Consider the following 27,036-nt stretch of genomic DNA (forward strand, 5'->3'; position numbering starts at 1 on the left):
CTCTTGATTACATTACGATAGCACTTACAAGCATGATTGAAAACGCTCCTACAGACATCACACATGGGTGTGATTTTAACCTACATTTAGTAGGTTAAAATAGTTTTAGTTATACTGTAAAACTTTCATACGTTGTTTGGAATGATGAAAGAATAATCCATACGAGTATTTAGGCTACGGACTGTTAGAATGAACGGTATACCTACTCAGTGGTCTAGTGGTTAGAGTGTCCGCCCTGAGATCGGTCAGTTGTGAGTTCAAAAACCCCGGCCGTGTCATACCAAAGACTATAAAAATGGGACCCATTACCTCCCTGCTTGGCACCCAGCATTAAGGGTTGGAATTGGGGGTTAAATCACCAAAAATAATTCCGGGGCGCGACCACCGCTGCTGCCCACTGCTCCCTTCACCTCCCAGGGGGTGATCAAGGGTATAGGGCAGGGGTGGGCAATTAATTTTCACCGGGGGCCGCATAAGCAACCCGAGCACTGCTGGAGGGCCACACGACAATATTTCAATTAAATTTTGCTCAATATTATTTTTGATATACCATAAGATAAATAATAATGATGATAATAATTAATAATAATAATAATAATAATAATTTCATTTAACCTAACTTAACTTTATACAAAAGCAGATTGCTTTTTAAGGTCACTTTATCCTGCATTATCCAACATTTTTCCCCATCAGATTTGGACAACCATCTGTTGTTAAAAATAGTTTTTAATCATATCTATTCTATATTGTTTTTTTATATTGGTTTTATATGTAATTGTTTTTTTCTTTTTATTCAGTCATTGGTGGAGCTAAGGATAATATTTGAATATTGTTTGTAATATTGTTGTGCAGCACTTTGGAAACATTTTGTTGTTTAAATGTGCTATATAAATAAAGTGGATTGGATTGTCACACCTGCCAGCGTGTCCCAACACCCATTTACCTCTGTGAACAAGTCATTACCTGTGGTTGTCTCTTTAATTGACTGCATCAGAGCTCTCATCCAAAGTTAGCGAAAAACAGTCCATGTCTCCGGGCATTATCAGCGCAACAAAGTCCAATAAGCACTCCTTAATAAACTCTCCGTCAGAAAACGCCTTACTTTTTCTGGCGCTTTTGTGAGAAATGACGAAACTTGTCCTGACGGCTGCATCTCTGGGGGTGTGAAATATGGCACAAAGTCCTTGTTGGGTTTGCAGTTTTACCATCAACGCATCAGCCTCCCTTGCGCGCGCTTCATCAGACACATCCCGGTATTTTCCCTCGTGTTTCTTCGTGTAGTGGCGATTAAAATGATATTTAAACACAGCAACCTGTGTACCACACATTAAGCACACGGCTTTACCATTAATTTATGTAAAGAAATACTTGGCAGTCCATCTCTTGTTGGAAACACGCCATTCCTCATCAACTTTTCTTTTTTTAGCATCTCATCACTTGTCTCTATGCACCTTCCCTCACAGGTCCCCTCCGGACATACGGCATAAATAACACATTTCAAAATAAAAGCAGCACAGTTGTATTGCGCGCACGACATAGATGTTTTTTAAACTTTATTTTGTAATTTGTAATTGCGCCGTTCAATTCACTCACAATCGCACACGCGCATACGTCCACACGGAAGTAATACAAATAACGCTTTTCAAAACAAAAGCAGCACCGTTGTATTGCACACTCGACATAGATACTTTTTTAAATTTATTTTGTAATTTATGATTGGCCTCACGCGGGCCGGACAGGGATGCGCAAAGGGCCGGATGCGGCCCGCGGGCCGTACAATGCCCAGGTCTGGTATAGGGTCAAATGCAGAGAATAATTTTGCCACACCTAGTCTGTGTGTGACAATCATTGGCACTTTAACTTTAACTTAAACTTCGGGTTGAAAGCTCTAAACCAGTAGATCTCAAACTATGGTACACGGGCTCCATCTAGTGGTACACCAAAGAAACACTTAAGATTTAAGTACAATGTTTTTATATTGCTATATTCAAACACAGTGTTACTGTGTTTAATGTTACAGTGGCCAAAATATTAATTATAGTTGTTAAATAAAACCTCTGTCTTTTTTTTAATGAATACTTCGGCCTACTAATGTATTGTATTATAATGTTGGTTATAATTATGGTGGTACCTAGAAAGCCAAGTTTTTTTGTGGTGGTACTTGGTGAAACAAGTTTGAGAACCACTGCAGCACCACTTGTCCAAAAGATGGCGCCATAGCACAAACAATAACACACCTTTTTAGTGTTTTTGCTTGTTTTTTTTGGAAACTATTTGCACTATGACAAAGAGAAATACACAAATTAGCTGCACCGTTTTTTAAGCAGCAGGGTTCAAAGCGTAAGAAAAAAGTAGCGGCTTACAGTCCGTAATGTGAGGTATTCCTTAATTATTGTGGTATATTTGAATGTGCTCAAAGAGTACTTATACACACTGTAATCTTTACATTTTTCAAAACAAAAATACCCACTGTTAGAAAGTCCACTATTTCGCATTTCTTATGCCTAACTGATATATATTTTCGGGTGAGTGTTGTGGTGTCCTGTGTTCAGCCTTCTTTGAATGCACCATAAAAACACCTCCTCTTGTATTCTTTTGGGTATAGTACGATCACTCTGTTCTAAGAGAACAACGTAAGTAAGTCACATTTATTTATATAGCACTTCTCACAGAGAGATCTCAAGAAGTGATTCACATGGTTACAATACAAACAGTACAATCACAGCTTCTAGGTTCGCAATTGAATAGCTTAGTTACTCACACAGCGATGTATTTATATAAGTTTAGACTGGGGTATGTTGTTTCTTAAATGAGGAATAGCGTTAATGTCTCTTGTATTCATGTTAGCATATTAGCTTGCGAGCGAGTTCATCGAGACTTAGACTTAGACTTCCTTTATTGTCATTCAAATTTGAACTTTACATTACAGATAAGAACAAAATTGTGTTGCACTAGCTCGTTGTAGTGCAGGATAAAAGAGCAATAAGTTGCAGATATGAATAGATTTACTGTACAGATAAATATATTTCACTTTTGCATATGCATCCACATTGACGGATGTATGTTGTATTGTCTTTATAGTCCAACGAGTTAATCCGTTTTTTGGGGGAATTGAGTGCAGCAGTCAATACATTTTTTGATCATTTTGATTTGAAATAGTAATACTAACTGGAGTTTTACAGCAGTTATCATTAATGCCATTTATCTTTACATTCCTAGTGGCAGGCTTCCACAATTAATTAAATATGTGGGAAGCACTGGTTTAATTCTTATAAGGAGGCAGGCGTTCTTCTTGGGTGCTGACTCAGCGCACACGCACCGAAAAGTGATGCGGCTCAGCGAGTAAAAAATGTTACAGTATTCGGTACTGATGGCACAAAAAAAAGGAGGTATCTGTGTATTTTTGGCTAGTTGGTATCAACTTGATATCAAAGTATAGATGCTTTTGACAACCCAAGCTTCCAGTCTATACTGGTGACCTTTCAGAAGGTTCAAGAAAATAGTTGCTGAATAGTGAGGCATGTAATCGCTTTTGTCAGATACTGTCAGTACTGACGTTCTAGTTTCGCCAAGCCTTGCTTTTTTTTGTTGTTGTTTTGAGGCCCCGATCACTTCTTTCCTCAAATCATTTTATCTGCTGCCTAAGGAAGGAAATGCAGGGAAAAAGAGAAAGGAAGCACAGAAAGGAAGGATGTCTCTTCCACATGCACTGGGCGTTTAGGGTCTGGCCTGGTCTGTCTTGTTTTTCCCTTCTCCTGCAGTTGCGCATTGTAGGGCTTTGGTTAGGAGAAGTTTAAAAATAAAAGCGAAGCGTCCACAACCCTCTACTTAACATGTACTCTACTGGGTTCCCATAAGTCTTGTTTGCTACGCTTGTCACTTCCATCTTTGGGCCCTTTGTGTTGACAGCGTCCCTTCGCTTATAGCAAACGCTATACAGTGCTGCTTCAGCAGAATTAATACAGTATTTGTTTCTTTACAGTAATGACTGACTCATGCTTCCTATATTTAGAAATAGATATGGGCGGCATACAATCTGTTATGCTGCACTATAGCAGTCTGCATCAAAGAGAGAGATGTTCCTAATATTTTGGTAGTATTGAATTTAACTAAATCAGTGCTTCTCAATTATTTTCTTACACCCACGAGGAAGAAGAAAATATTTTGCGTCCCCCACTCTCCACAGCGACTATAAATAGTGCAGTATCATTTGTTTATATCGTTGATTTCCAAACTTAAGTAGCACCTCAGAAAACTCTTCAAGTACAACCATAATGACCAAAATTAAAATACAATGTAGTAGTAGCTCTAAGTATTCATAAAAAATTAGGTATAGGTTTTGTTTAAGCATGTATATTGTAACATTACACAGTTTGAACAGTTACATTACAATATTAAAGTAATTATTTGCCATACCACTAGATAGAGCCTGCAAAGCACTTGTGGTACCGAAACCACAGTTTGGGAATCACTGACATATATATAATTTTGAACATTGTATCCTTATTAACATTAAAAAAAACAACACACCAGTCTTTCCTCGTCTCCCACGGCTACTACATATGCTTTGTCATATTCTAGTACGACCAAAAAAAAGCATGTTCCCTGAGATCAGGTAGTTAGTAGTTAATTGATCAACACATCCGTAATTTTAACTACTTTAACTATTTGTTTGTGTAGCAGATTGAGTACAAGAAGTGAACAGTGTTAGAAATTGCTATAAAATTAAAAGGGGTGGGATTAAATAAACTCTGCTTTTTTCTACCTTTTTCAGACACGCTGTAATAAGAAACTGGAAATATGTGATGTACCATATTGTAACTATGCATGTTTGAAATAAACTAATACCTTAACCTTTAACCATTTGTTATACATGTATACTATTATGTTGTTGTATACTGTACTTGTAAACGTGTTGTTATATTATATATTTTAAACAGGGCATTTAAAAAAGTTCCAAACACACTTTTGGGTTCAACTCTTGTATTAAGTCTCATTGGATTGTTCGGGTGTACCGAATGCTGTGTAACATTATGCTAATTAATTCGTTCCTTTGGTGTGTTGTCAGGCTCAGGTGGCATTCCTACAAGGCGAGCGGAAAGGACAGGAAAACATGAAACAGGACCTTGTAAGACGGATTAAAATGTTGGAATACGCTCTCAAACAAGAAAGGTAAGACCAAGGGCATTTCCATGCGCTTAATGTCCACCTAATCCATCTTTGAGAGAGTCTCTAGAGTGTCTTGTAACGCGTCCCCCTGTGCGGTCTTGTGCGGCCTTGCAGGGCTAAACACCAGAAGCTGAAGACTGGAAATGACGCGAGTCCCGGCGACAAGAAACCAGAGATGGAAGCAGAACCACGTATGTTTTCAGCCTTTGTGTCTCCATGGCTTTTAAGAAAAATGTTGTAGCAGCGCTTCTGGCCATTTCTATCAAACCCCACCTTTGTTATTATTGAAACGTCTCACTTTTTATAGTTCCCAATGGCCCAGCTGAGTCAGACTCGGAACCAGCCAATCAGATGTCATGGAAGGAGGGACGTCAGCTACTACGCAAGTAAGCCTTGTCATCTCTCATCTCATCTAGTATTCATGTGACCTTCAGGTGGGAGACGAGCATTTACAATATTCATATTCATTTCCTATTATTGCACTCACTTGGAATAGAAAAGAGTAATAAATCTTTAGTTATCCCGTAATCAGAAAGATCAAGTATAACAGACCTGCGGCCCATTAAGATTTTCAATCCGGCCCGCCATCAAAACTGTAGCCGCTAATATGATGTGCAGTGCTGTTTTTAAATGATTGTAAGTCTTGAACTATAGAAAGTATTTCAAGAGTTGAAATATGCGCTTTTGGGTGTTATACTAGTTATTACGGTAATCTACGTCACAGCAGCTCGGACGAGGAACAAACCAGAGTGGGCGGGGTTTGTTTTTAGAGCAGCCCGCCCGAAACGCATGTGTCAGGAACAGATGCGGAATCAGATTTGTACAACAAATTTCTGTGGAAAGTGATAATATATCATATTGTAGGTGTTTATTACTCTTTGCATTCATATTTCGCTGTTTTTTACATTTTTGTTGTGTTTTGCTTGATGGTAAAAGATGTCTATCGAGGAGCTGGTCTGAGAAGTAAAAGAGGAACGATGTTCATATGTTGTTAATATCCAGTGTTTTATTGTCCATAGTTAATATTGTAAATCCCACTTTCTTTATTTTCATGTACATTTTGGGTGTCCCATTCAGTAAAAAACTGTGAAATTCCTTTCTTTTTTTGAGGTGGTCTGTTAGAACTCTATTGGACATTGTGACTTTTTGTATTAGTGTTCCTGAAAAAAAGGGACCCAAACACACATACTGTACAGCATATTTTTACAGCTAAATGTGTACATATGATTTATACACACATACACATTGGCCCCCCAGGCACATTTTTTTTCTCTCGATGTGGCCACCGAGTCAAAATATTTGCCCAGCTCTGAAGTATAATCACAGCAAAGTGGACAGCAGCAGTATAAAAAAATCTACTTATTATTAGTGTACTGCATATACAGTACACTAATAATAAATACTATACATTACTTGGGTAACGGTGCATGTATTTGTAATAGTTATTAGCGATGTAGCCTCAAATTTATATTGCGATATACCCCCAAACACACATCAAAAGTGGTAAAGGAATGGCTAAATCAGGCTACAATTAAGGTTTTAGAATGGCCTTCCCAAAGTCCTGACTTAAATGTGTGGACAATGCTGAAGAAACAAGTCCATGTCAGAAAACCATAAAATGTAGCTGAACTGCACCATTTTTGTCAAGAGGAGTCGTCAAAAATTCAACCACAAGCTTGTGGATGGCTACCAAAAGCACCTCTTTGCAGTGAAACTTGCCAAGGGACATGTAACCAAATATTAACATTGCTGTATGTATACTTTTGACCCAGCAGATTTGGTCACATTTTCAGTAGACCCATAATAAATTCATAAAAGAACCAAACTTCATGAATGTTTTTTGTGACCAACAAGTATGTGCTCCAATCACTCTATCACAAAAAAATAAGAGTTGTAGAAATTATTGGAAACTCAAGACAGCCATGACATTATGTTCTTTACAAGTGTATGTAAACTTTTGACCACGACTGTATATTGCAGCCTTCTGCAATAACAATCTATATCACAATATATTATTTGGTATATAAATGATGATAGAACCTTTTCAAAACTGGTTACAAAGGATCATAATTTGGTCGCTGACGTATGCAGTAACATATTGTCATTTCCGGTTGTATTATTTTCTCAAACCTATTATTAATTTACTGTTAATAGCTGGTTACCTTTTGTTGTAACATGTTTCTATCTACACTTGCACTGTTAAAATGTAATAAGCATTTATTCTTCTGTTGTTTGGCTGTTTTACATTAGTTTTGGGTGATACTACAAATTTGGGTATCGATCCAATACCAAGTAGTTACAGGGTCAGTATTGCTGATACGTCAAATTTTCAAGATCATTGAATAAATATTATTTTTTATCATCCATCCATCCATTTTCTACCGCTTGTCCTTTTTGGGGTTGCGGGGGGTGCTGGAGCCTATCTCAGCTACATTCGGGCTGAAGGCGAGGTACACCCTGGACAAGTCGCCCCTCATAACAGGGGGCCAACACAGATAGACAGACAACATTCACACTCACATTCACACACTAGGGCCAATTTAGTGTTACCAATCAACCTATCCCCAGGTGCATGTAGCTTTGATAGGCTCCAGCACCCCCCGCGACCCCGAACGGAATAAGCGGTAGGAATTGGATGGATGGATTTCCTACTATTGGCTCTGGTTGAAATCCTTCTGTGTTTGCCCTTAAAGTCCTCTTATGTACTGGGACTTATTGCCTGAGTTTGTACGGTAAACAATAACACAAACGACAAAAGATTTTTCGATTATAAAAAATATCGATCTAACCCTAGTGGTATCGACCATATACTGGTGCTATACTTTGTATCGGATTCGTTACTGTCGATATTTGTATGGCTCCGCCCACCTCCGTTTATATTCACAAGCTCTAACTAGTTTGCAGTTAGCATATCCTCTGATGTTTAGTTAGTCCTCGTCCTTCTGTGATAATGATACTACATATAGTTTATTTGTCGCCATGGCCTGTAGGCGAATTGTTCCCAAACAGCGGACTTTTAAGGATAGAGGAGAGTTTTCAAGCACGATTGCTTGACAAAGACTGGGCTGCACAGTACCTGTTTACAAAGTAGACATGTGACTATATAGCGAGGCAGTCAAACGTCTCGTTCCTTAACGTTTCTCATGTTGGAATTTGGTACACCTACTAATGTTCCTGTCGCGGCGACTAATGCTCATTTGCTGCTTCCTCGGCAGGACATAAAGTTTCTGATGTGTGATTTCCTTAGATCAGACCTGCAGACCTACACCAATGCAAAAATAGAAGAAAATGATTTGTTTTCAGTTTCTGTCTTGAAGATCAATGATAACAAAAAAAAAATGCAAAAAATCAAAGATGACATCACAAACACGTCACTCACAAGGTCAGAAAAGCTGTTGCTCCATGCCCTGCTTGACATACACCCCCTTTTGCGGCAGTTACTGGCACTTTACAACACCCGATATAAAAGCAGAGCAAACTAATTGAGCACAGATACATCAATATGCAATGAGAGATAATATTTCTAATTAAATTTAAAAAAAATATAACAAGATACCAGATTTACAACTATGTAAGTTATTACTGTATAATTTGAATTACTTTAAATAAAGTATGAACATAAACATATGCAACATCTATCGAATATGTCAGGGGTCCTCAAGTACAAAACTTGAAGGTCCACAAATGTTATTTTGAAACAGGCTGGGTCCGTTTATTATCGGTCAAACTTATATAGTAGCAGGAGGTAGGTAGTAGTTTAACATTTTCTTAAAATTAACAAAAATAAAATAAATATCCAATAAAATACATGAAAGATTTTCTTTGAAACAAAAATAAATAAGAACTTAAATAAAATAAATATTTCAGTACGTCTGGTAGCTGTGGCATCAGAGAGTGGGATTTGATTTATTTTAACTGTCATTTCCTCCTTTTCTTTGCCTTCAAACATGGCACCCATCACTTCAGTCAAGCATTATTTAATTATTTCTGCACCAGAGAATGGCTTCTTGTGTTTACCCAAAGCCCATGCCACTCTGAGTGAGCACTCTGTTGCTATTTGTTGTTGTGTCATAGATTTAACAAAAATCTTGCTTGATGTTTCATATGACTTTTTCAGCCTCGTGATATCTTTTTTTCTTAGCTCTGAATCATGAGGAAATGTCTCTTCAAATTCGCGGTGCTCTTTCAGATAGTGACGTTTCAGATTTTCACTTTTCACCAGAGCAACAGTACTGTTGCATATTAGACACATTGGTCTGGTACTTGCAGTAGGTAGGATGAAAACATATTGCTCTGTCCATTCTTCCTTGAAACGTCGGTTTTCCCTGTCCACCTTTCTTTTACCATCCTGAGCCAACTTGGAGCATGCCATTGGGATTTCATTCACATTCAGTGACTGACGAGTGAACAGTTAGCGAAGTAGCGATACGAGACAACTGTATGCCTGCAGCGAAAGGTTCCATGCATGTGGCATGAGCGCTGTATGACCCAGGTGGTAACAGCCTATCAGCGCGTCGTTGTGATAGATATGACAACCCATACTCTGATTGGCTGATTTCGCAGCCAATCAGAGTGGCGTTCTCTCGCTCCGTCTCTCTCTCTGTTTCTCTCTGAGAGAGAGAGAGAGAGACGGAGTGAGTGAGACACTGAGAAGTGTAAACAAAACGTGGAGATATTTGACTAAAAACAACAAAGAACGTTGACTTGCGCTAGCGATAACTCAAAGATAAATACAATTATTATATATTTTTTAAATAATTATAAAAAAAAAAAAATTTTTTAATTTTTTTACTATAATTCGTGCTGGGTCCGGACGGACACGTTGCTGGGTCCGGACATGGACCGCGGTCCGCCTGTTGAGGATCACTTGAATATGTCCTTTGACTCTTAACAGTTCCGCACCGAAAAATGTACCATTACATCCATACTAAGCAGATGTATATGGTAACTGTACATTACTAGATTAATGATATATAAGCAGATGTAAACAACACCAGGCAGCAGGAGTATAGCATCAGAATTGTAAAAAAAACAATACATTTGTTGCGAATGAATACACCAGCAATAATAACTCTAGCCATCACAATGAAGTGACAATCAAGACATTAGTAAACTATATAAAGACAGTGATGTACAGATGGTTTCCTCTTAGCTCACTTTATGGTACCACTAAACATTTTCAATCTTAAATCGATCAATTCACATTAGGGATGTGCTGATCAGTATTTGACGATTTTTGTGAAAAAGTATGTGATCGCCATTGCCGATTTATGTCTTTTAATGCCGATGACAAATATCGATCCCTTCTGGCTGACAATGTGTTTATTTTTAGGCCCCAGGCTGACAAGCAGCTAATCCTGGGTCTCCATACAGTGTGGAGCCGCTATCTTAAATTATTAATCATTTCCATTACTGCAAATAAACTGCATTTTTTAGTATCTTAATTATTATCAAATAACATTATCACTGGAGGACGATGCTAAACATGTTACACACCGCGCTAAGCTAACCGCTAAGATAGCATTAATCAACCCCAATAAAGTTCTAGGAAAGTTTAAAAAGTTTTACAGCAGAAAGTAAGCAGCTATTACCTGGAAATTAACTAGTAGATTATTAAGAGTTAGGTGAAAGGTTAATATAACATCAATTGTCGGTGTGTCAGCATTGTCACAGTAAGAGGGTGGATCCATAAATAGGTGGCATTGATACCAGAGGTAGAATCCGTTTATATGATACAAGAGGGATTAGATAGACATTTTTATTTTCTCATTAATTTTGTCGTTTTTGTTAATGTTTACAAACGCAGGGAATCATTTGCCTGAACACACACAGGAACACACGGACGGCAAAAACCAAAGGATTTAAAACAGTAGTAAATAGTAGTTTTTGTTTAGTTATTGCATACTATTGACTTGGCTTTGGTCAAACCAATGTATGTAATAAAAAAAAATAAGGCGTTTGATTATTGTATTGGTATTGTTTAAACTGTCAATAGCACTCACTATAGATAAATGGAAAACGTACAGTTAATACATACGGTATCGGAATCGGCAGCATCAAACCCTGATGGGAACATCCCTAGTTAACATCCTTGCATACCTAAATGTCCCTCTGTGGAAATGAAGGCTATGCACTTCTGCGCTACACAAAATGTTCAACCTGTTTCTTCAAAAACTTTGAAGGCGGCATCACATACACAAAAGCGGTGTGATGTAGAAATGTCATCGCCTCAAAGCATTTACTTCCTTCCTTTGGTCGTATTAAACAATGGCTGACATTTACGTTCTTCCCTGTGAATGTAGATATCTGGAGGAGGTGGGCTACTCGGACACCATACTGGACATGCGCTCTAAACGCGTGCGCTGTCTGCTCGGGCGGAGCAGCCCTGAAGCGAACGGGCCGCCGCCACCTGAGTCCTCCCCAGAGCCTGAGACACGCTCGGGTGGAGAATCATTGTTGGTCAGACAGATAGAAGAACAGATTAAGAGGTGACACCACATGACATTGTTAAATTGGTCCTTTTATGACGGTTTATTGTCTCATAAAAAGGCAGCTTGATGTCCTTAGATTGTGCAGGTGTACCTAATAACCAAATACACTTTTGCAGAAATGCGGGCAAAGAAAGCTCCAAAGAACGGCTCGGCGGTTCAGTGCTCGATAAGATCCCATTCTTGCACGGTTGTGAGGATGACGACGAAGATGACAGCGATGAGGAAGACGACTTCCAAGGCATGGCCACGGACTGCATCGATGGTCCACGCAAGAGCAAAAAGTCCCGCGTAAAGGTGCGTCAAAGCTTTTCCTCTCGAGCAACACCAAGTGTAAGACTTGTTTGACTTGGTTTCTCAGTTTATTGCGATTAAATAAGTATTAACTTATTTAACTTATAAAACCCACTCATGAATTCATTTAGGACAGGGGTATCGTACCGTATTTTCCAGACTTAAGAGCACAACAGTTTATAAGACACACCCACTAAATTTTTTAAGAAATACATTATTTTTTCCATACATTAGCCATACAGATAAGCCGCAGATGTATACATTGTTAGATGAGTCATTTACACAGAAATATTTTGTAAATGTTTATTTACATACCTTAATTTTATCCAAACGTTGTCTGTCTCACGGCAGTAAAACAACTGATAAAAAAAAAAAAGTCATTGTCATGGACCCACTAGCTGCGGAAGCGAGCTCTCCAATCAGCTAAACAGACTCAATAAGTCCAAGGTGATGTTTTGGTGAATTTCCGAAACTGAAACAATACAAAAAGAGTGCCATTGTAAGTTAATGATACACAGACACTCGTAAATGTGTTAGCATATTAGCTAATGTTAACGACGCTAGTATCATTAAACTACGATAGCACGCACAGATATGCATGAAAACACTCCTACAGACATCACACATGGGACAGTTTAGTAAGTATGACTTGTTTCAGGTATATTGTAAAACTTACAAATGTTGCTTGGAGTGATAAATGAAGAATCTGTACGAGTAGAAACACTATGGACGATTAGAAGACGGAACGGCTCCGGTTTAACGCTCTAAACAGAAGGGCACTGCAGAATTTGTCCAAAAGATAGCGCAATTGTACAAACAACACACCTTATCAGTGACTTTGCTTGTTGCTGTTTTTTAACTATTTGCATTTTGAAATAAACCAATGAATACAAATGACAGAGGTAATTCAAAGTTTTGCTGTGAATTACTTTTCCATGAAGTATCCTGGGCTCCTTGTTAGTGTGTTATTGTTAACGACAATATACACTTCATCGTACATGTAATATATTTTGCTATATTGATTATTAAATGTTATAATTCCACAAGAGTTTTGCAGCAGCACACTCGCGTACGAGCTGTCCGGTTTGGATGTGCAGAACGACTGCTTTAGTGTTTGCTTTGTGCATTGTTTTCTTTTCTCATCACACATGGTACCTTGTGTAAATGATTTTGCCAAAGTAAGCTGCTTCTTAGGTGGAGTTTGTTGTTGTAGCGGCCTTGATCGCTTTGTAAAGATTTGCATTTCCCGCATTTGGCTCGATGCTATTTCAGATGCTGGAATAAGTTGATTGTGCTCCTTCCTTTTTTAAAGAAACTTTGCAACGTGCAGTCACTTGTTCAATTCCGATTGCCGCACATCTAAAGCACTGACCACACTTTTTTTTTCTTTGGAACAAACGTCTCACTCTCGTTAGCATTAACCATGCTTTGCTAGGCTTATGAATCTCCGCTAATCAAGTAAGGGAGCGGGCGAGAGCTATGGAAGCTCATGAGGGCAAAAAAGTATACTGCAGCAAGAGGAGAAAAACATAGATGTTTTATTTTTTTAATCGTCTGCAGCAAAAAAGCTTGCATTCATCAATAAAATCGAAATATCGCCGAGGCCTAGATGTGATTTGTGTCTGTATCAGCCGATCTCACTCAGGCAGTATAAAACCATGATAGGGACATCCGTACTTGTATTACTTACTTGCATAATTTCAATTAACTTAAAAAACGACCGCAGAATTTGGATTCAAATGCAATTTTATTGTTAAAAGTACATTAGAAAGCACAGGAGCTTGTGCTGTCCAAATAAAGTGTGTGATTAATCTGTGTATTTTCATGATTAATACTGTATTTTTGGGGATTATTCCCATGAGTTAAAGCGTTATTTTTGAAAGTCTTATTACCTATTACACTAATTTCCTTTTGTCACCTATGTCACAAAGCTAACGTGAATGTTTTTGTTAGGTTAGCTTTGCATATATTGACATACATTGGTTTGCTTTTAGCATCTTTAATGTACAAAAGGAATCAAAGTGTCCCCCCCGCATCCTTCAATTTTTCTGAATGCAGCCCTCGGTGGGAAAAGTTTTGATACCCCTAATTGAGGACATGGGTCTACATACAATTTGAATATTGATAAAACAACAAACCTGTAATGATAATAAAAACTACCGGTACTTAAAAAAAAAAAAAAACATAACCTGTAACCCATCCAAACACACTCTTATTATATTATTTTATATATACATGTAATATTATATACATGCACCACTGTGATACTATTAAATAATCAGACTTGATCACCTGTTTTAGGTGTGATTATTTATTTCATTGCGCATCTCAGCTCGTCAACTGTGAGACAAGGTTACATTTTAGAGCATTGGTGTCCAAAGCAAATGTTCATTCTAAAAGTACAATTACCACAAAAACATGTAAAAAGTGGAATAAAAGAGCAAATAAATGTACAGTAGCTGGAAAAAGTTGAACTGTTGACACTAACACTGGACGACGTGGCTCAGATGTAGAGCGGCCGTGCCAGCAACTTCAGGGTTTCAGGCTCGAATCCAGCTTACGCCATTCTAGGTCTCGTTCACACTACAGGTCAATTCCGATTTTTTTTGTCCATATGCGACCTGAAAACGGGTGAAAATAAAATGTTTTAGGAACTCTAGTGAAAGTTCCACCATTCTTTTCTCCGTCCGCTCGCCCACAGACACTCTTTTCGAGCAGACATCGAAGCAAAATATACTGTAAAACTATCAGAGACAAAATACTAGTCCTCTTTCTTCTTAATTTTCTACGAGCAATAATTAAGTCCCGAAAATGTTGACTGTGATTGCACAAAATCCTTGAAATTGCCACAAATGTGCGGGTACTGAGACTGTCGAGTGGAAGCCATGTTTACTTCCATAAACGCTGCAGTGCGTGACGTGACGTCGACAACAACACGAAACACGTTTCAGTTTGTAGTGCACAACACTGCGATAAGACACCAATCTGTACTGACTGAAAAACATGAACAATCATATTTCAGTATCTGTAAAGTATTAGCCCACATTTCATGTTTTGTTTGTACACAGCTGAGCTAGCCAGACCACGTATGTACTGTAGTTGTACTAGCACACATGTCGTGCTGCGTGTATCATGATCCATATTAAAGTGACTCACTCAATGGACACTTGTTCGTCTGGTCCAGCTGGCCGGAAACGTTTCCTGTTGATTTTGGATAAGCAATCCATTTATAGATCCATATTTCTAGCGTCAAAATCGCTTTCATCCACCTCTCCTGGCTTCTGTCTGCTCCAACGTCTCACTATTCCTTCGTAGTCGCTTCTATAAGCAGCAGTATATTTAGCTTCAAAAGTATAAAGTTGAGAATCCTCATTTGTCCAAAAATAGTTGTCTTTTTGGTCTGTTACCAAGTCTGCCATGATTACAAAACACACTGGTGTTTGATTCTGGAAATAGGAACACACAGCCCTTTGAGACATTTGTGATTATCAGAATCAGAAAGGGCTTTCTAAGTAAACTCTGATTGATTGAACACAGCAACACACAGCAATGATTAAAATGATCAAAATAAGGTAAATATTGAACATATTACATACTGTTATGATCATGTCTACATATATAGACATGCGATGTGTATATAAAAGGTTGGTGGAGGGTTTTGAAGTTGTTTTAGAGGGCTTTGAAGGTTACAACAGTGACTCCCATTAGCCCCATCTTTCAAGCGTTTTTATCATCTTTAAATTGTGAAAAAAAGAAAAAAAAAGACGTGTGTTCTTGTCACTCATAATGATTATGAACGATAGGCAAAATTCCCAAAAAAGTGCAGTTCCCCTTTTAAGATATTATTATTCTTTTTTTTCACTATCTTGTTATGTTTATGAGCAATTAATATTTTCCTTCCAGATGGGTTCAGAGCCCATGACCACAGACCTGGACCCGGAGGACGATGACGACGAGGACGACTCGGAAGACGCCCTCAGTGAATTTGACTTTCTGGGCTCCGGGGAGGATGGGGAGGGGGCGGGAGAGGCCAGGATCTCTGGGGACGGACGGGAGTTAGGTACGCTGTTGCCATAGCAACACCATCTGCACTCCCAACATCCCTGTCCCACCACTGTATCTGTCTTCCTCCCCACACACACACACGCTCACATTTTTTTAAAAGTTACCTCTCATTGTGTCTCTGCATCTCTTCTTGTCAATAAACCAACCTCTTTTCCCAACCGCTTGTCTCTCTGTCTCTGTCTGTCACTCTTAGCACTGTGTCGCAGTCATCTGTTTCTAGATGTGCTCTCTCTCTATCTTTGGGGTCATTTCATCATGAGTATCATGATGGACGAGTATCATGCATGCAGCCTTTACATGTCCACAAGTCATACTTTTGTCCTCCGTGTGAGGAATCAAGTCTTTTGTGTCCACTTTTGGCATCTCTCCGCGTGACTGGATGTGTTGTGTCTCTTTCCTGTCGCCGCGTTCAGAGAACCGCAGGAACAAGTTACAAGGCATGATGTCGGACTTCCCCTCAAAACCTGCCCCGCCTCCTTCTGTGTCTGGACAAGCTCGCTCTGGGGAAGGTAAGACAAGCCGCTCCCAATTAAGTGTCCCTTCTCAGTATTGCCTCCACTACCATATTATGCATGCTTGTAGCTTAGATGTAGAATCCCCAAATTAGACTCTGGTAGTGTAGAGTTGCTCCTCCAACTATAAATAATCTGTCCCGGTCTGCAGGGTGAAATGGGAAAAACAAGACCGACAAGAAGTGTTTTCACCGTCTGCATTTCTATCTCCAAACCTGCAGGTGGCGCCTTGGGTTTCTCCTCGGACGTCTTCATTATGGACGCAGTCGGAGGTGGAGACATGAACTTGGGTGAACTGGCTGATCTCACCGTTGCCAATGACAACGATCTCTCCATGGATGTAATTAGCGCGTTCCCTTTCGCCACCTACTGAAGCACTGAGCTTCTTTGATGATGCAAATGTGTGCGTTACAGATGCATGATAACCGAGATGAGTTTAAGAAGACCTGGAACCCTCGCTTCACGCTACGGAGTCACTTCGACGCCATCCGGGCTTTGACCTTTCACCCGACCCAAGCGGTTTTGCTCACGGCCTCTGAAGACGGAACACTAAAGCTATGGAACCTCAATAAGGCTATGCACTCAAAGAAGTAAGAACTGTTGCACCTTTTTAAGAAAATTACTCTTAATTTGGAGTTTTCAAATACTTTGACACAAATTAAGCTAACTTTTCCTCCGCAGGAATGCAGCTTTAGATGTCGAGCCCATCTACACATTTAGAGCGCACAGGTAAGTTAAATATGCACAAACAACAAACAAAAATGTTGTAATGCCAAAGATGTACCGTATTTTCCGCACTGTAAGGCGCACCGGATTATAAGGCGCACCTTTAATGAATGGCCTATTTCAAAACGTTGTTCATATATAAGGCGCACCGCATTATAAGGTGCATAGAATAGACGCTACAGTAGAGGCTGGGGTTACGTTATGCATCCATTAGATGGAGCTGCGCTATAGGGAATGTCAACAAAACAAATAGTGATTGTACGGACACTTCTACTTGCTGCTCTCTGTTCAACAACCCACTGTTCGAGTTTGTCCTCCAACTGTAGCCATCTCGCTTTGTTCCCTCGGAAACTCTGTTTAGTCTTCTTTACTTGGCGCAGGTCATCATGTTGCTTCCTCCACTTCCGCACCATTGATTCGTTCATGTTAAATTCTCTCGCTGCTGCTCTATTCCCGTGTTCTACTGCGTGACTGATCGCCTTGAGTTTAAACTCTGCGTCGTAAGCGTGTCTCTTAATAGGAGCCATTTTTGGGTCTTTACATAAAGTTTAGGTACCATAGTTGCGAGACCTGTTTTGGCTCAATATTGGTCCATTAATAAGGTGCACCGGATTATACGGCGCACTGTCAGCTTTTGAGGAAATTTAAGGTTTTTAGGTGCGCCTTATAGTGCGGAAAATACGGTACATTGGTACCTCGGGATTTCTAGTTTTTCGGGGTACGAGCTGTTTCTCAGCTAATTGCTTTTAGTTGCCTCGCTGTACTCTCTTTGGAGGGGCTGCGGGGAGTCTCTGGGCCCCTCGGTGCGGTGCGTCCCATCTTTCTGCCTGCGTGGGGTGTGGTCTCTCGCTGGCTTGGGGTCATGTTGTCTGCTGCTTCTCCCGTTCCTCGGCCGAGCGTGTCTATGACCTGCCGCTGGCCTTCCCGGCGGCATGGTAGACATGGTCCTGGAGGTCTTGTTGCTGGCCGGCCTGCCTTGCTGTTTTGGGTTTGGCTTTCTGAGTGGCTGGGGCTGTACTTTGGCTGCCACACATACTGGGAGACAAATATTGTACAAAACCCAAAACCAGTGAAATTGGTAAATCGTAAATAAAAACAGAATACAATGATTTGCAAATTCTTTTCAACTTATATTCAACTGAATAGACCGCAAAGACAAGATATTCAATGTTCAAACTGAGAAAAAAAAATTTTTTTGCAAATCATTAACTTAGAATTTAATGGCAGCAACCAAAGTTGGCACAGGGGCATTTATACCACTGTGTTACATCACCTTTCCTTTTAACAACACTCAGTAAACGTTTGGGAACTGAGGAGACCAATTTTTGAAGCTTTTTAGGTGGAATTCTTTCCCAGTCTTGCTTGATGTACAGCTCAAGTTGTTCAACAGTCCGGGGTCTCTGTTGTCTTATTTTACGCTTCATAATGCACCACACATTTTCAATGGGAGACAGGTCTGGACTACAGGCAGGCCAGTCTAGTACCCGCACTCTTTTACTACAAAGCCACGCTGTTGCAACACATGTAGAATGTGGCTTGACATTGTCTTGCAGAAATAAGCAGGGGCGTTAATGAAAAAGATGTTGCTTGAATGGCAACTTATGTTGCTCCAAAACCTGTATGTACCTTTCAGCATTAATGGTGCCTTCACAGATGTGTAAGTTACCCATGCCTCAGGCACTAATACACCCCCATACCATCACAGATGCTGGCTTTTGAACTTAGCGCCTAGAACAGTCCAGATGGTTCTTTTCCGCTTTGGTCTGGAGGACACGACGTCCACAGTTTCCAAAAACTATTTGAAATGTGGACTCGTCAGACCACAGAACACTTTTCCACTTTGTATCAGTCCATCTTAGATGAGCTCGGGCCCAGCAAAGCCGGTGGCGTTTCTGAGTGTTGTTGATAAATGGCTTTGGCTTTGCATAGGAGAGTTTTAACTGGCACTTACAGATGTAGCGACAAACTGTAGTTACTGACAGTGGTTTTCTGAAGTGTTCCTGAGCCCATGTGGTGATATCCTTTAAACACTGATGTCGGTTTTTGATGCAGTACCGCCTGGGGGATTGAAGGTCTTGGGCATTTAATGTTGGTTTTCAGCCTTGCCGCTTACGTGCAGTGATTTCTCCAGATTCTCTGAACCTTTTGATGATATTACGTATGGTTGATGGTGAAATCCCTAAATTCCTTGCAATAGCTCATTGAGAAATGTTGTTCTTAAACTGTTCGACAATTTGCTCACGCATTTGTTCACAAAGTGGTGACCCTCGCCCCATCCTTGTTTGTGAATGACTGAGCATTTCATGGAAGCTGCTTTTATACCCAATCATGGCACCCACCTGTACCCAATTAGCCTGTTCACCTGTGGGATGTTCCAAATAAGTGTTTGCTGAGCATGCCTCAACTTTCTCAGTTTTTTTTGCCCCTTGTGCCAGCTTTTTTGAAACATGTCACAGGCATCAAATTCCAAATGAGCTAATATTTGCAAAAAATAACAAAGTTTTCCAGTTGGAACGTTAAGTATCTTGTCTTTGCAGTCTATTCAATTGAATATTGATTGAAAATTATTTGCAAATCATTGTATTTTGTTTTTATTTATGATTTACACAACATGCCAACTTCACTGTTTTGGGGTTTTGAACAATATATATATATATATATATATATATATATATATATACAGTTCTGAAGTATGTGTACCAATACTGATATTAAATATATATGAATGTAGTTAAAAAAATAACATCTAAATAAATTAGATATTGAAATCACTACACTAACTTAAGTTTTTGTTTTTTAATGTATTTTTTATACAACTTTGTGCTGTCTCAGAGTGATCTGTGATCACATGTACACAGCTGTTTTTACACGATGCACACCTAAAGCGATGCTTTAGGTGTGCATATTAATTTCATACCAAATTAAAGACGGAAGTTTGCCAAACATGTAAGAACACAGTACAAACTGCGGTAAAGCCATATTTTTTAGAGTAATCGCAAAAACGCTGTTATATGGATACGGGCGTGGGCTGAAGTTTCTTTTATTACACAGCGGGAGCATTGATTGTGACGCAACAACAATCTTTTGCACCAAAATAAAAACTTCAGTGTGCATTGATCAATATAACAGACTGAACACCAACACATACCTTCAACTACTTCAACTTTAACAACCCCCCACATCAGACCCTGACAACAATGCAATATGAAATCTAACAATTAAACATTGAATATTAAGAGCATGTGAAAGTTTGACTCCTTCCTTGTTTAGTTCCCTGATGAACTCCTTAAGGTGTTGTAATCAAGTAATCAATCAGAAATATCAAGCAGCTAAAATGCGCCAAACATGGGGAAGTGTTCATAATGCACTGTAATGGATTTATATATGTGTAATTTTAAATGATGTATATGTGTTGTTCAATGAGCAGGAGGTTTTGTTTGTTGGGTATAGTTTATATTATAGTTAAGTTTTTTTCGATTGGGTCATCTAAATTGATGCTGTGCTCTAGTCACTGTCTAATGAGATGCGTGGTCATTTACCTTTCTTCTCTTTTCGTCCACAAGAGGGCGCCGATTTCACCTAAACTCAATCCACAGGTGACCAAATTTCGGCAAAAACTTTCTGTGAGTCAATCTACTTGTGGTGTCTCGTGGGCCACACATGGACCGCGGGCCCTAGTTTTGACACTCCTGGTCTAGAAAGAGGATAATATACCAACAACTGTTGGCGTGTCATCATTGTCACAGTCACTACGCGACATGTGAGAGAAGGGCGTGTCAATACATAAATTGGTGGCGTCGATACCAAAGATAGTGACTGGGTTGATATAAAAAAAAAAATCAAAATCATTTTTGTTGTTGTTTTTGTTCATGTTTACAGACTCATGGAATAGTTCCCTGGACACAAGAGGACTTTGATGGCAAAAACCAAAAGATTTAAAAGAGTAGCAGATAAGATAGTAGTTTTTGCCTTTGTTTCGCTATTGTGAAGTATTGACTTTGTTTTGCTCTAACAACTGCATGTAATAAAAGAGCACAAGGAACTACTTTAGTAATTGTGTTGATCTTGTTAAAATGTCGATAACACTAAAGAAAGCATTAAACATTAATAAATAGAAAAATTTACATGTTCAGTTCAGTTTAGTTTATTTACTTGTATAGCACATTTAAAAACAACCCCAGTTGGCCAAAGTGCTGTACAGACATAAGAAAAGGGCCACATAGTGTCACGTTTACATTGTAACACAGAAGGATGAATAGAATACAGTAGTAAAATATACCTTAAAAGAAGTGCAGAATATATCACCTAAAATACTAAAATGTAATAAATAAATAAAAAAGGATAAAACAAGAAATAAAAACAACCAAGATATCCTGTCTAACTGGATTTGAATGCCAGGGAGTAAAAATATGTTTTTAGCCCAGATTTAAATTGGCTCAGAGACTGGGAGGACCTAATAGATAAAGGAATGTTGTTCCACAGTCTGGGCCCTGCTACTGAGAAGGCTCTATCTCCTCTGGTTTTAAGTCTGGTTTTAGGGACAGCCAGGAGGAGCTGGTCTGAAGACCTCAGGGTCCTGCTGGGACAATAAGGCTGCAGAAGCTCAATAAGATAGGGCAGGGCTTCTTGGTGTAAGCCAAGAAGCTACAATAAGTAACATTTTAAAATGAACTCTAAAAGTAACTGGGAGCCAATGAAGGGAAGCCAGTACAGGGGTAATGTGCTCACGTCGTTTGGTTTTAGTTAAAAGACGAGCAGCAGAGTTCTGCAAGCGCTGCAGCCGCTAGAGAAAGCCCTGATCCAGGCCTACGTAAAAAGAATTACAGTAATCCATGCGTGACGTCACAAATGCATTGATAGCTCTTTCAAAGTCAGCCTGTGGAAGACATTTTTATTTTTGCAAGGAGTCTCAGCTGAAAGAAGCTAGATTTAATGACAGAGCTAATTTGTTTGTCCAGTTTAAACAAGCTGTCAAAAGTGACTCCAAGGCTCCTCGCTTATTCGTGGCAATATGAGGACAGAGGACCAATAGCACTGTCATGTCCTTGCAATGGGTTTGTTTAACCAAATACGACAATTTCTGTTTTATTTTTGTTTAAATATAACAAATTTGCCCCCAACCATTCCTGTACATCATGCAAACAGTTCTGCAGAGTAGTCATCGCAACCTGGGTATATTCAGATATATCTGAATATTGTCTGCGAAACACTGAAAAGAAACATTGTGCTTTTTAAAAACAGCACCCAGGGGAAGCATGTATAAAGAAAAGAGGACAGGTGTTAAAAAAATGTAACCTTGGGGTACACCATACGTAAGGCCAGACTCAGGAGTATTGGCCTAGGCCCTAGGTGTACAGAAAAACTCCTGCTGGTCAAAAATGACTGGAACCATTTTAGAGCTGTTCCCCTAATACCCACACAAGAATCAAGGCGAGTTAAAACACTGCTGTGGTCCACCGTATCAAAAGTAGCAGTCAAATCTAGAAGCACAAGAACTGCATATTGACCTGTTATAACATGTGATTGGTGTCGGTATCGACCGATCTCACTCATGGATGATCGGAATCGGCAGCTTAAAACTCTGATTGGAACATCCCTAAAATAAATCATACCAGGTGTCCAGTTATAGCGCTACAGCACAGGTCAAATATTTTCACACACTTTCTCATTTAATAACAGAAGCAAGTTTTGACCGTTACATTATCAATCCACTTTATTTATATAGCACATTTAAACAACAAAAATGTTTCCAAAGTGCTGCACAAAAATATTAAAAACAATATTCAAATACTATCCTTAGCTCCATCAATGACTGAATAAAAACAAAATAAATAAATATAACACAGCCATCGTCTGGTGCATCAGGGACGGCAGAGAGGAGTTTCGGAGGCTGGTGAGGGACTTTGTTGTCTGGTGCCACAGGAACCTCTTGCAGTTCAATCCGTCAAAGACCAAGGAGCTGGTCATTGATTTTGGGAGGTCAAGTCCAAGGTCACAACCTATTGTGATCGAGGGAGTCGAGGTACAGACCGTGGACTCATTCAAGTACCTCGGGGTGTGGGTGGACAATAAGCTGGACTGGACTGTTAAAACGGACCACTTGTATGGGAAAGGACAGAGCAGGCTGTACTTCCTGAGGAGGCTGCGCTCCTTCAACATCTGTAAACAACTCTTGTGGATGTACTACCAGTCTGTGGTTGCCAGTGTTCTGTACTACATCGTAGTGTGCTGGGGGGGGGGGGGCAGTACATCTAAGAAGAACAGCTCCAGACTGGAGAAACTGATCAGGCGGGCCGGTTCTACGATCGGAATAAAATTGGACTCACTGGTGACGGTGGCAGAGAAGAGGAGCATCCTGGATGATGCCAGTCACCCTCTGCATACCGTTATCAGTAGCCAGAGGAGCCTGTTCAGTGCTAGACTACTTCATCCCAAGTGCAGGACTAATAGACTAAAAAACTCCTTTGTCCCACACGCCATTAGAGTGTACAACTCCTCTCTGGGGGTGATGGGGGGTACTAGGATGACAGGGGATGCAAAACAATAACACTGCAATACTTTTTCATAACATGGTCACTACTGCCTAGTTTCTCTTGTTATATTCTTATTTTACTGTTATATTTTTATTCTCATTGTTGCTTTTTATTTTTATTCTATTGTAATATTTTTCTATTTTGTTTCCATTTATAGCCCCATTATTTACTTTTTATTTTTTAAATTCGATCTCAATTTTGTACACTGCTGCTGAAATTTTAATTTTCCTGAGGGAACTCTCCTGAAAGAATCAATAAAGTACTATCTGTCTAGCTATCTATCCATCTATCTATCTATCTATCTATCTATCTATCTATCTATCTATCTATCTATCTATCTATCTATCTATCTATCTATCTATCTATCTATCTATAAAAACTGTTTTATAGATAGATAGACAGATAGTACTTTATCTATCTATCTATAAAAACTATTTTATAGATAGATAAATAGATAGTACTTAGTATAGTATAAAATATGATTAAAAATTATTTTAAAGGATAAAACCAATAAATAGAAGTACAAATGTAAAAACACAGGACTACACAACTCACGTAGTGTTAAAAGCCAGAGAATAAAAGTGAGTCTTAAGACGAGACTTAAAACACTACAGCAGTTTGAACATGGAGGTGCAGAGTGTTCCTGAGCTTAGGGCCGACCACAGAGAAGGCCCTGTCTCCCCTGGTTTTAAGTCTTGTCTTGGGCACCACGAGCTGGAGCTGGCTTTCGGACCTCAGAGCGCGCGCAGGAGTGTAAATTTGGATGAGGTCCGAGATATAATGAGGTGCCAGTCCATGCAAAGCTTTAAAACCAAACAGCAACATTTCTAAATAAATTCTAAAATTAACAGGGAGCCAGTGCAAAGTCTCAAGAAGTGGGGTTATATGTTTGCGTTTCCTGGCCTCTGTTAAGAGTCGTGCTGCCGCGTTCTGGACTAACTGCAACCGGGAGAGAGCTAATGCCAGCATTAGTGAATTAAAGGCATTTGGTTGCAACACTTTATTGAGTGCACTTTATCTGACCCACTCTTTCCGCCCAGTGGTGCGGTTTTGTCACTAACCATGGGAGAAGATGGAGATTCCTGCTACAGCGGGGGTCTGGATGGAAGCGTGCGATGTTGGAAGATGCCGGACCTCAACGTAGATCCCTATGACAACTACGGTCAGTGAGTCAACAGCAGCTGTGTTATCCAGTTGCCAGCTGGCACAGCCGATGTGCTCTATAAAGTGCATGTGTATCTCCCTAATTAGACCCTGGCATCGAGAGCAGCGTGCTGGCAGGCCACGAGGACATTGTGTGGGGTCTGACGTACTCCGCAGTCCACCAACGGCTGGCCTCGTGCTCGGCCGACGGCACGGTTCGCATCTGGGACCCGCAGCACTCCGCCCCCTGCCTGTCGGTCTTCAACAAGGAGAGAGGTGGCTGCACATGTAGCGCTGGAGGTTCCTCTTCTGTTGTTTACACGTGTAACACGTCACGCTCTTGCCTTCTCAACAGAAAACGGGACACCCACCTCAGTGGCCTTTGTGGCTTCTGACCCCAACCAGGTGGTGGTGTCGTATGATGGTGGCCAGACACTGCTCTATGACTTTAACACAGAGCAGAGCATCATAGCACTAGAGACGCAGACCAAGGATGGTATGTGCACTTCAAAAAGTCAGTGTTCAAAACAAGAAAAAAAATTACAAAAATTAGGGGTATTTTATTTGAACTAAGCAAAATTATCTGCCAAAAGAACAAAAAAATTCGGCTTGTCAAGACTTTCCAGAACAAGTAGAATCAGCTAACCTCAATTAACCCAAAAATACCTTCAAATAAGTATATTCTCACTAATAACAAGTGCACTTTTCTTGGTAGAAACAAAAAGAGACCTTTTTGCTCAATATGTTGAAAAATATTCTTAAATTAAGTAAATGCTAGTGCCATTATCTTGACATAATGATATGCGCTCGGCATCATGATTTTTTTTTTCATGCTTGAAGTAAGAAATTATTACTTTAAAAAAGTAGTTTTATACTTGTGAGTGTTAATGACACAGCTTTGCATCAGTTGATTTTCTAGTTCCAAGCATGTTTTACTCAATATAGGTCATAAAATCTCAGCAACAAGCTGTAATATCTTACTGAGATAATTTAGGACCAAAACACTTAAAACAAGTAAAACACTCTAACATAAAATCTGCTTAGTGAGAAGAATTATCTTATCAGACAGAAAATAAGCAAATATCACCCTTATTTCAGATAATTAATCTTACTTAGATTTCAGTTTTTGCAGTGTGCTGCTTAAGTAGAGATGTAATACATATAGCGATATGATTTTTTGTGTGTGTTTATCCTCCCTCCCTTGCAGGAAGTGAGTTAATTAACCGTGTGGTTAGTCACCCCTCTGAGCCCATCTCCATTACTGCACATGAGAACCGCACCATCCGTTTCTTAGACAACAAAACAGGTATGCAAATTCTTCTGTTTACCTCTGCAGATCAACTACTTTGTGAAGCAAGCAAACGAGAACTATGAATATACCGTCTCTTTATTCTTTTTTTTTTTAAACAGGTAAAGTGGTCCACTCAATGGTGGCTCACCTGGACGCGGTCACATGTCTCACCACGGATCCTAAAGGCACTTACCTCATCTCTGGCAGTAAGTCACAGCAACAACACATTTGTTTTTTTTAATGGAGCACGTGGAGTGTTTTTATCTTGGTTAATGCAAGTAAGATGAACATAATTTCTTTGCATATATGTTCTTCCTTTGCTTCTTTACCTCCTACATTAAGTGGAACCTCGATTTATGAACTTAATTGGTTCTTAAATATAAAAGTTCATATATCGAAGCATATTTCTCCATGAGAAACAATGTGTAGTGCTTCTGGAAAGTATTCACAGCACTCCACTTTTTCCAAAATGGAATAAATTCATTTTTGTCCTCAAACTTCTACACACAATACCCCATAATGACATTGTGACAATTTTTTATTTTTTATTTTGCAGATTTATTACCGGTAGTAATACATTTTTTTTTTAAAAGAAGTCATGTATTTAAGTATTCACAGCCTTTGCTCAATACTTTGTTGATGCATCATTGGCAGCAATTACGGCCTCAAGTCGTTTTGAATACAATGCCACAAGCTAGGCACACCTATCTTTGGGCATTTTTGCCCAACCCTCTTTGCAGCACCTCTGAAGTTCCATCAGGTTGGATGGGAAGTGTTGTTTTTATCCAGGATGTCTCTGTACATTGCTGCAGTGT

At 39.5% G+C, this 27,036-nt stretch overlaps 2 protein-coding genes across 9 annotated transcripts in view; one reads left to right on the forward strand and one right to left on the reverse strand.

Annotated features, from left to right (window-relative positions):
- Positions 1-11,322, reverse strand: part of fkrp (fukutin related protein) — a 43,050-nt gene extending 31,728 nt beyond the window's left edge. The window contains exons 1-2 of one of the 6 annotated variants that reach the window (XM_062060133.1): positions 11,207-11,296; positions 8,336-8,431 (exon numbers count right to left, since the gene is read on the reverse strand). The gene's annotated coding sequence lies outside the window, so the exon portion shown is untranslated. Of the gene's footprint in view, positions 1-8,245; positions 8,432-11,193 lie in introns of all 6 variants that reach the window. The other 5 variants (XM_062060134.1, XM_062060135.1, XM_062060130.1 and 2 more) reach the window with 5 other exon arrangements.
- The window catches only part of strn4 (striatin, calmodulin binding protein 4), a 58,966-nt gene that overhangs the window by 22,443 nt on the left and 9,487 nt on the right, over positions 1-27,036 (forward strand). For all 3 annotated transcript variants that reach the window (XM_062060127.1, XM_062060128.1, XM_062060126.1), the window contains exons 2-16: positions 5,069-5,172; positions 5,284-5,360; positions 5,477-5,555; positions 11,472-11,657; positions 11,777-11,954; positions 15,855-16,011; positions 16,430-16,525; positions 16,750-16,868; positions 16,943-17,118; positions 17,210-17,257; positions 24,828-24,949; positions 25,039-25,206; positions 25,286-25,426; positions 26,138-26,236; positions 26,341-26,427. In XM_062060127.1, coding sequence (XP_061916111.1) covers positions 5,069-5,172; positions 5,284-5,360; positions 5,477-5,555; positions 11,472-11,657; positions 11,777-11,954; positions 15,855-16,011; positions 16,430-16,525; positions 16,750-16,868; positions 16,943-17,118; positions 17,210-17,257; positions 24,828-24,949; positions 25,039-25,206; positions 25,286-25,426; positions 26,138-26,236; positions 26,341-26,427 — 1,837 coding nt within the window. The remainder of the gene's footprint in view (positions 1-5,068; positions 5,173-5,283; positions 5,361-5,476; positions 5,556-11,471; positions 11,658-11,776; positions 11,955-15,854; positions 16,012-16,429; positions 16,526-16,749; positions 16,869-16,942; positions 17,119-17,209; positions 17,258-24,827; positions 24,950-25,038; positions 25,207-25,285; positions 25,427-26,137; positions 26,237-26,340; positions 26,428-27,036) is intronic.

Source organism: Entelurus aequoreus, linkage group LG10 (genome assembly GCF_033978785.1).
Source record: "Entelurus aequoreus isolate RoL-2023_Sb linkage group LG10, RoL_Eaeq_v1.1, whole genome shotgun sequence".
Lineage (NCBI taxonomy): Eukaryota > Metazoa > Chordata > Actinopteri > Syngnathiformes > Syngnathidae > Entelurus > Entelurus aequoreus.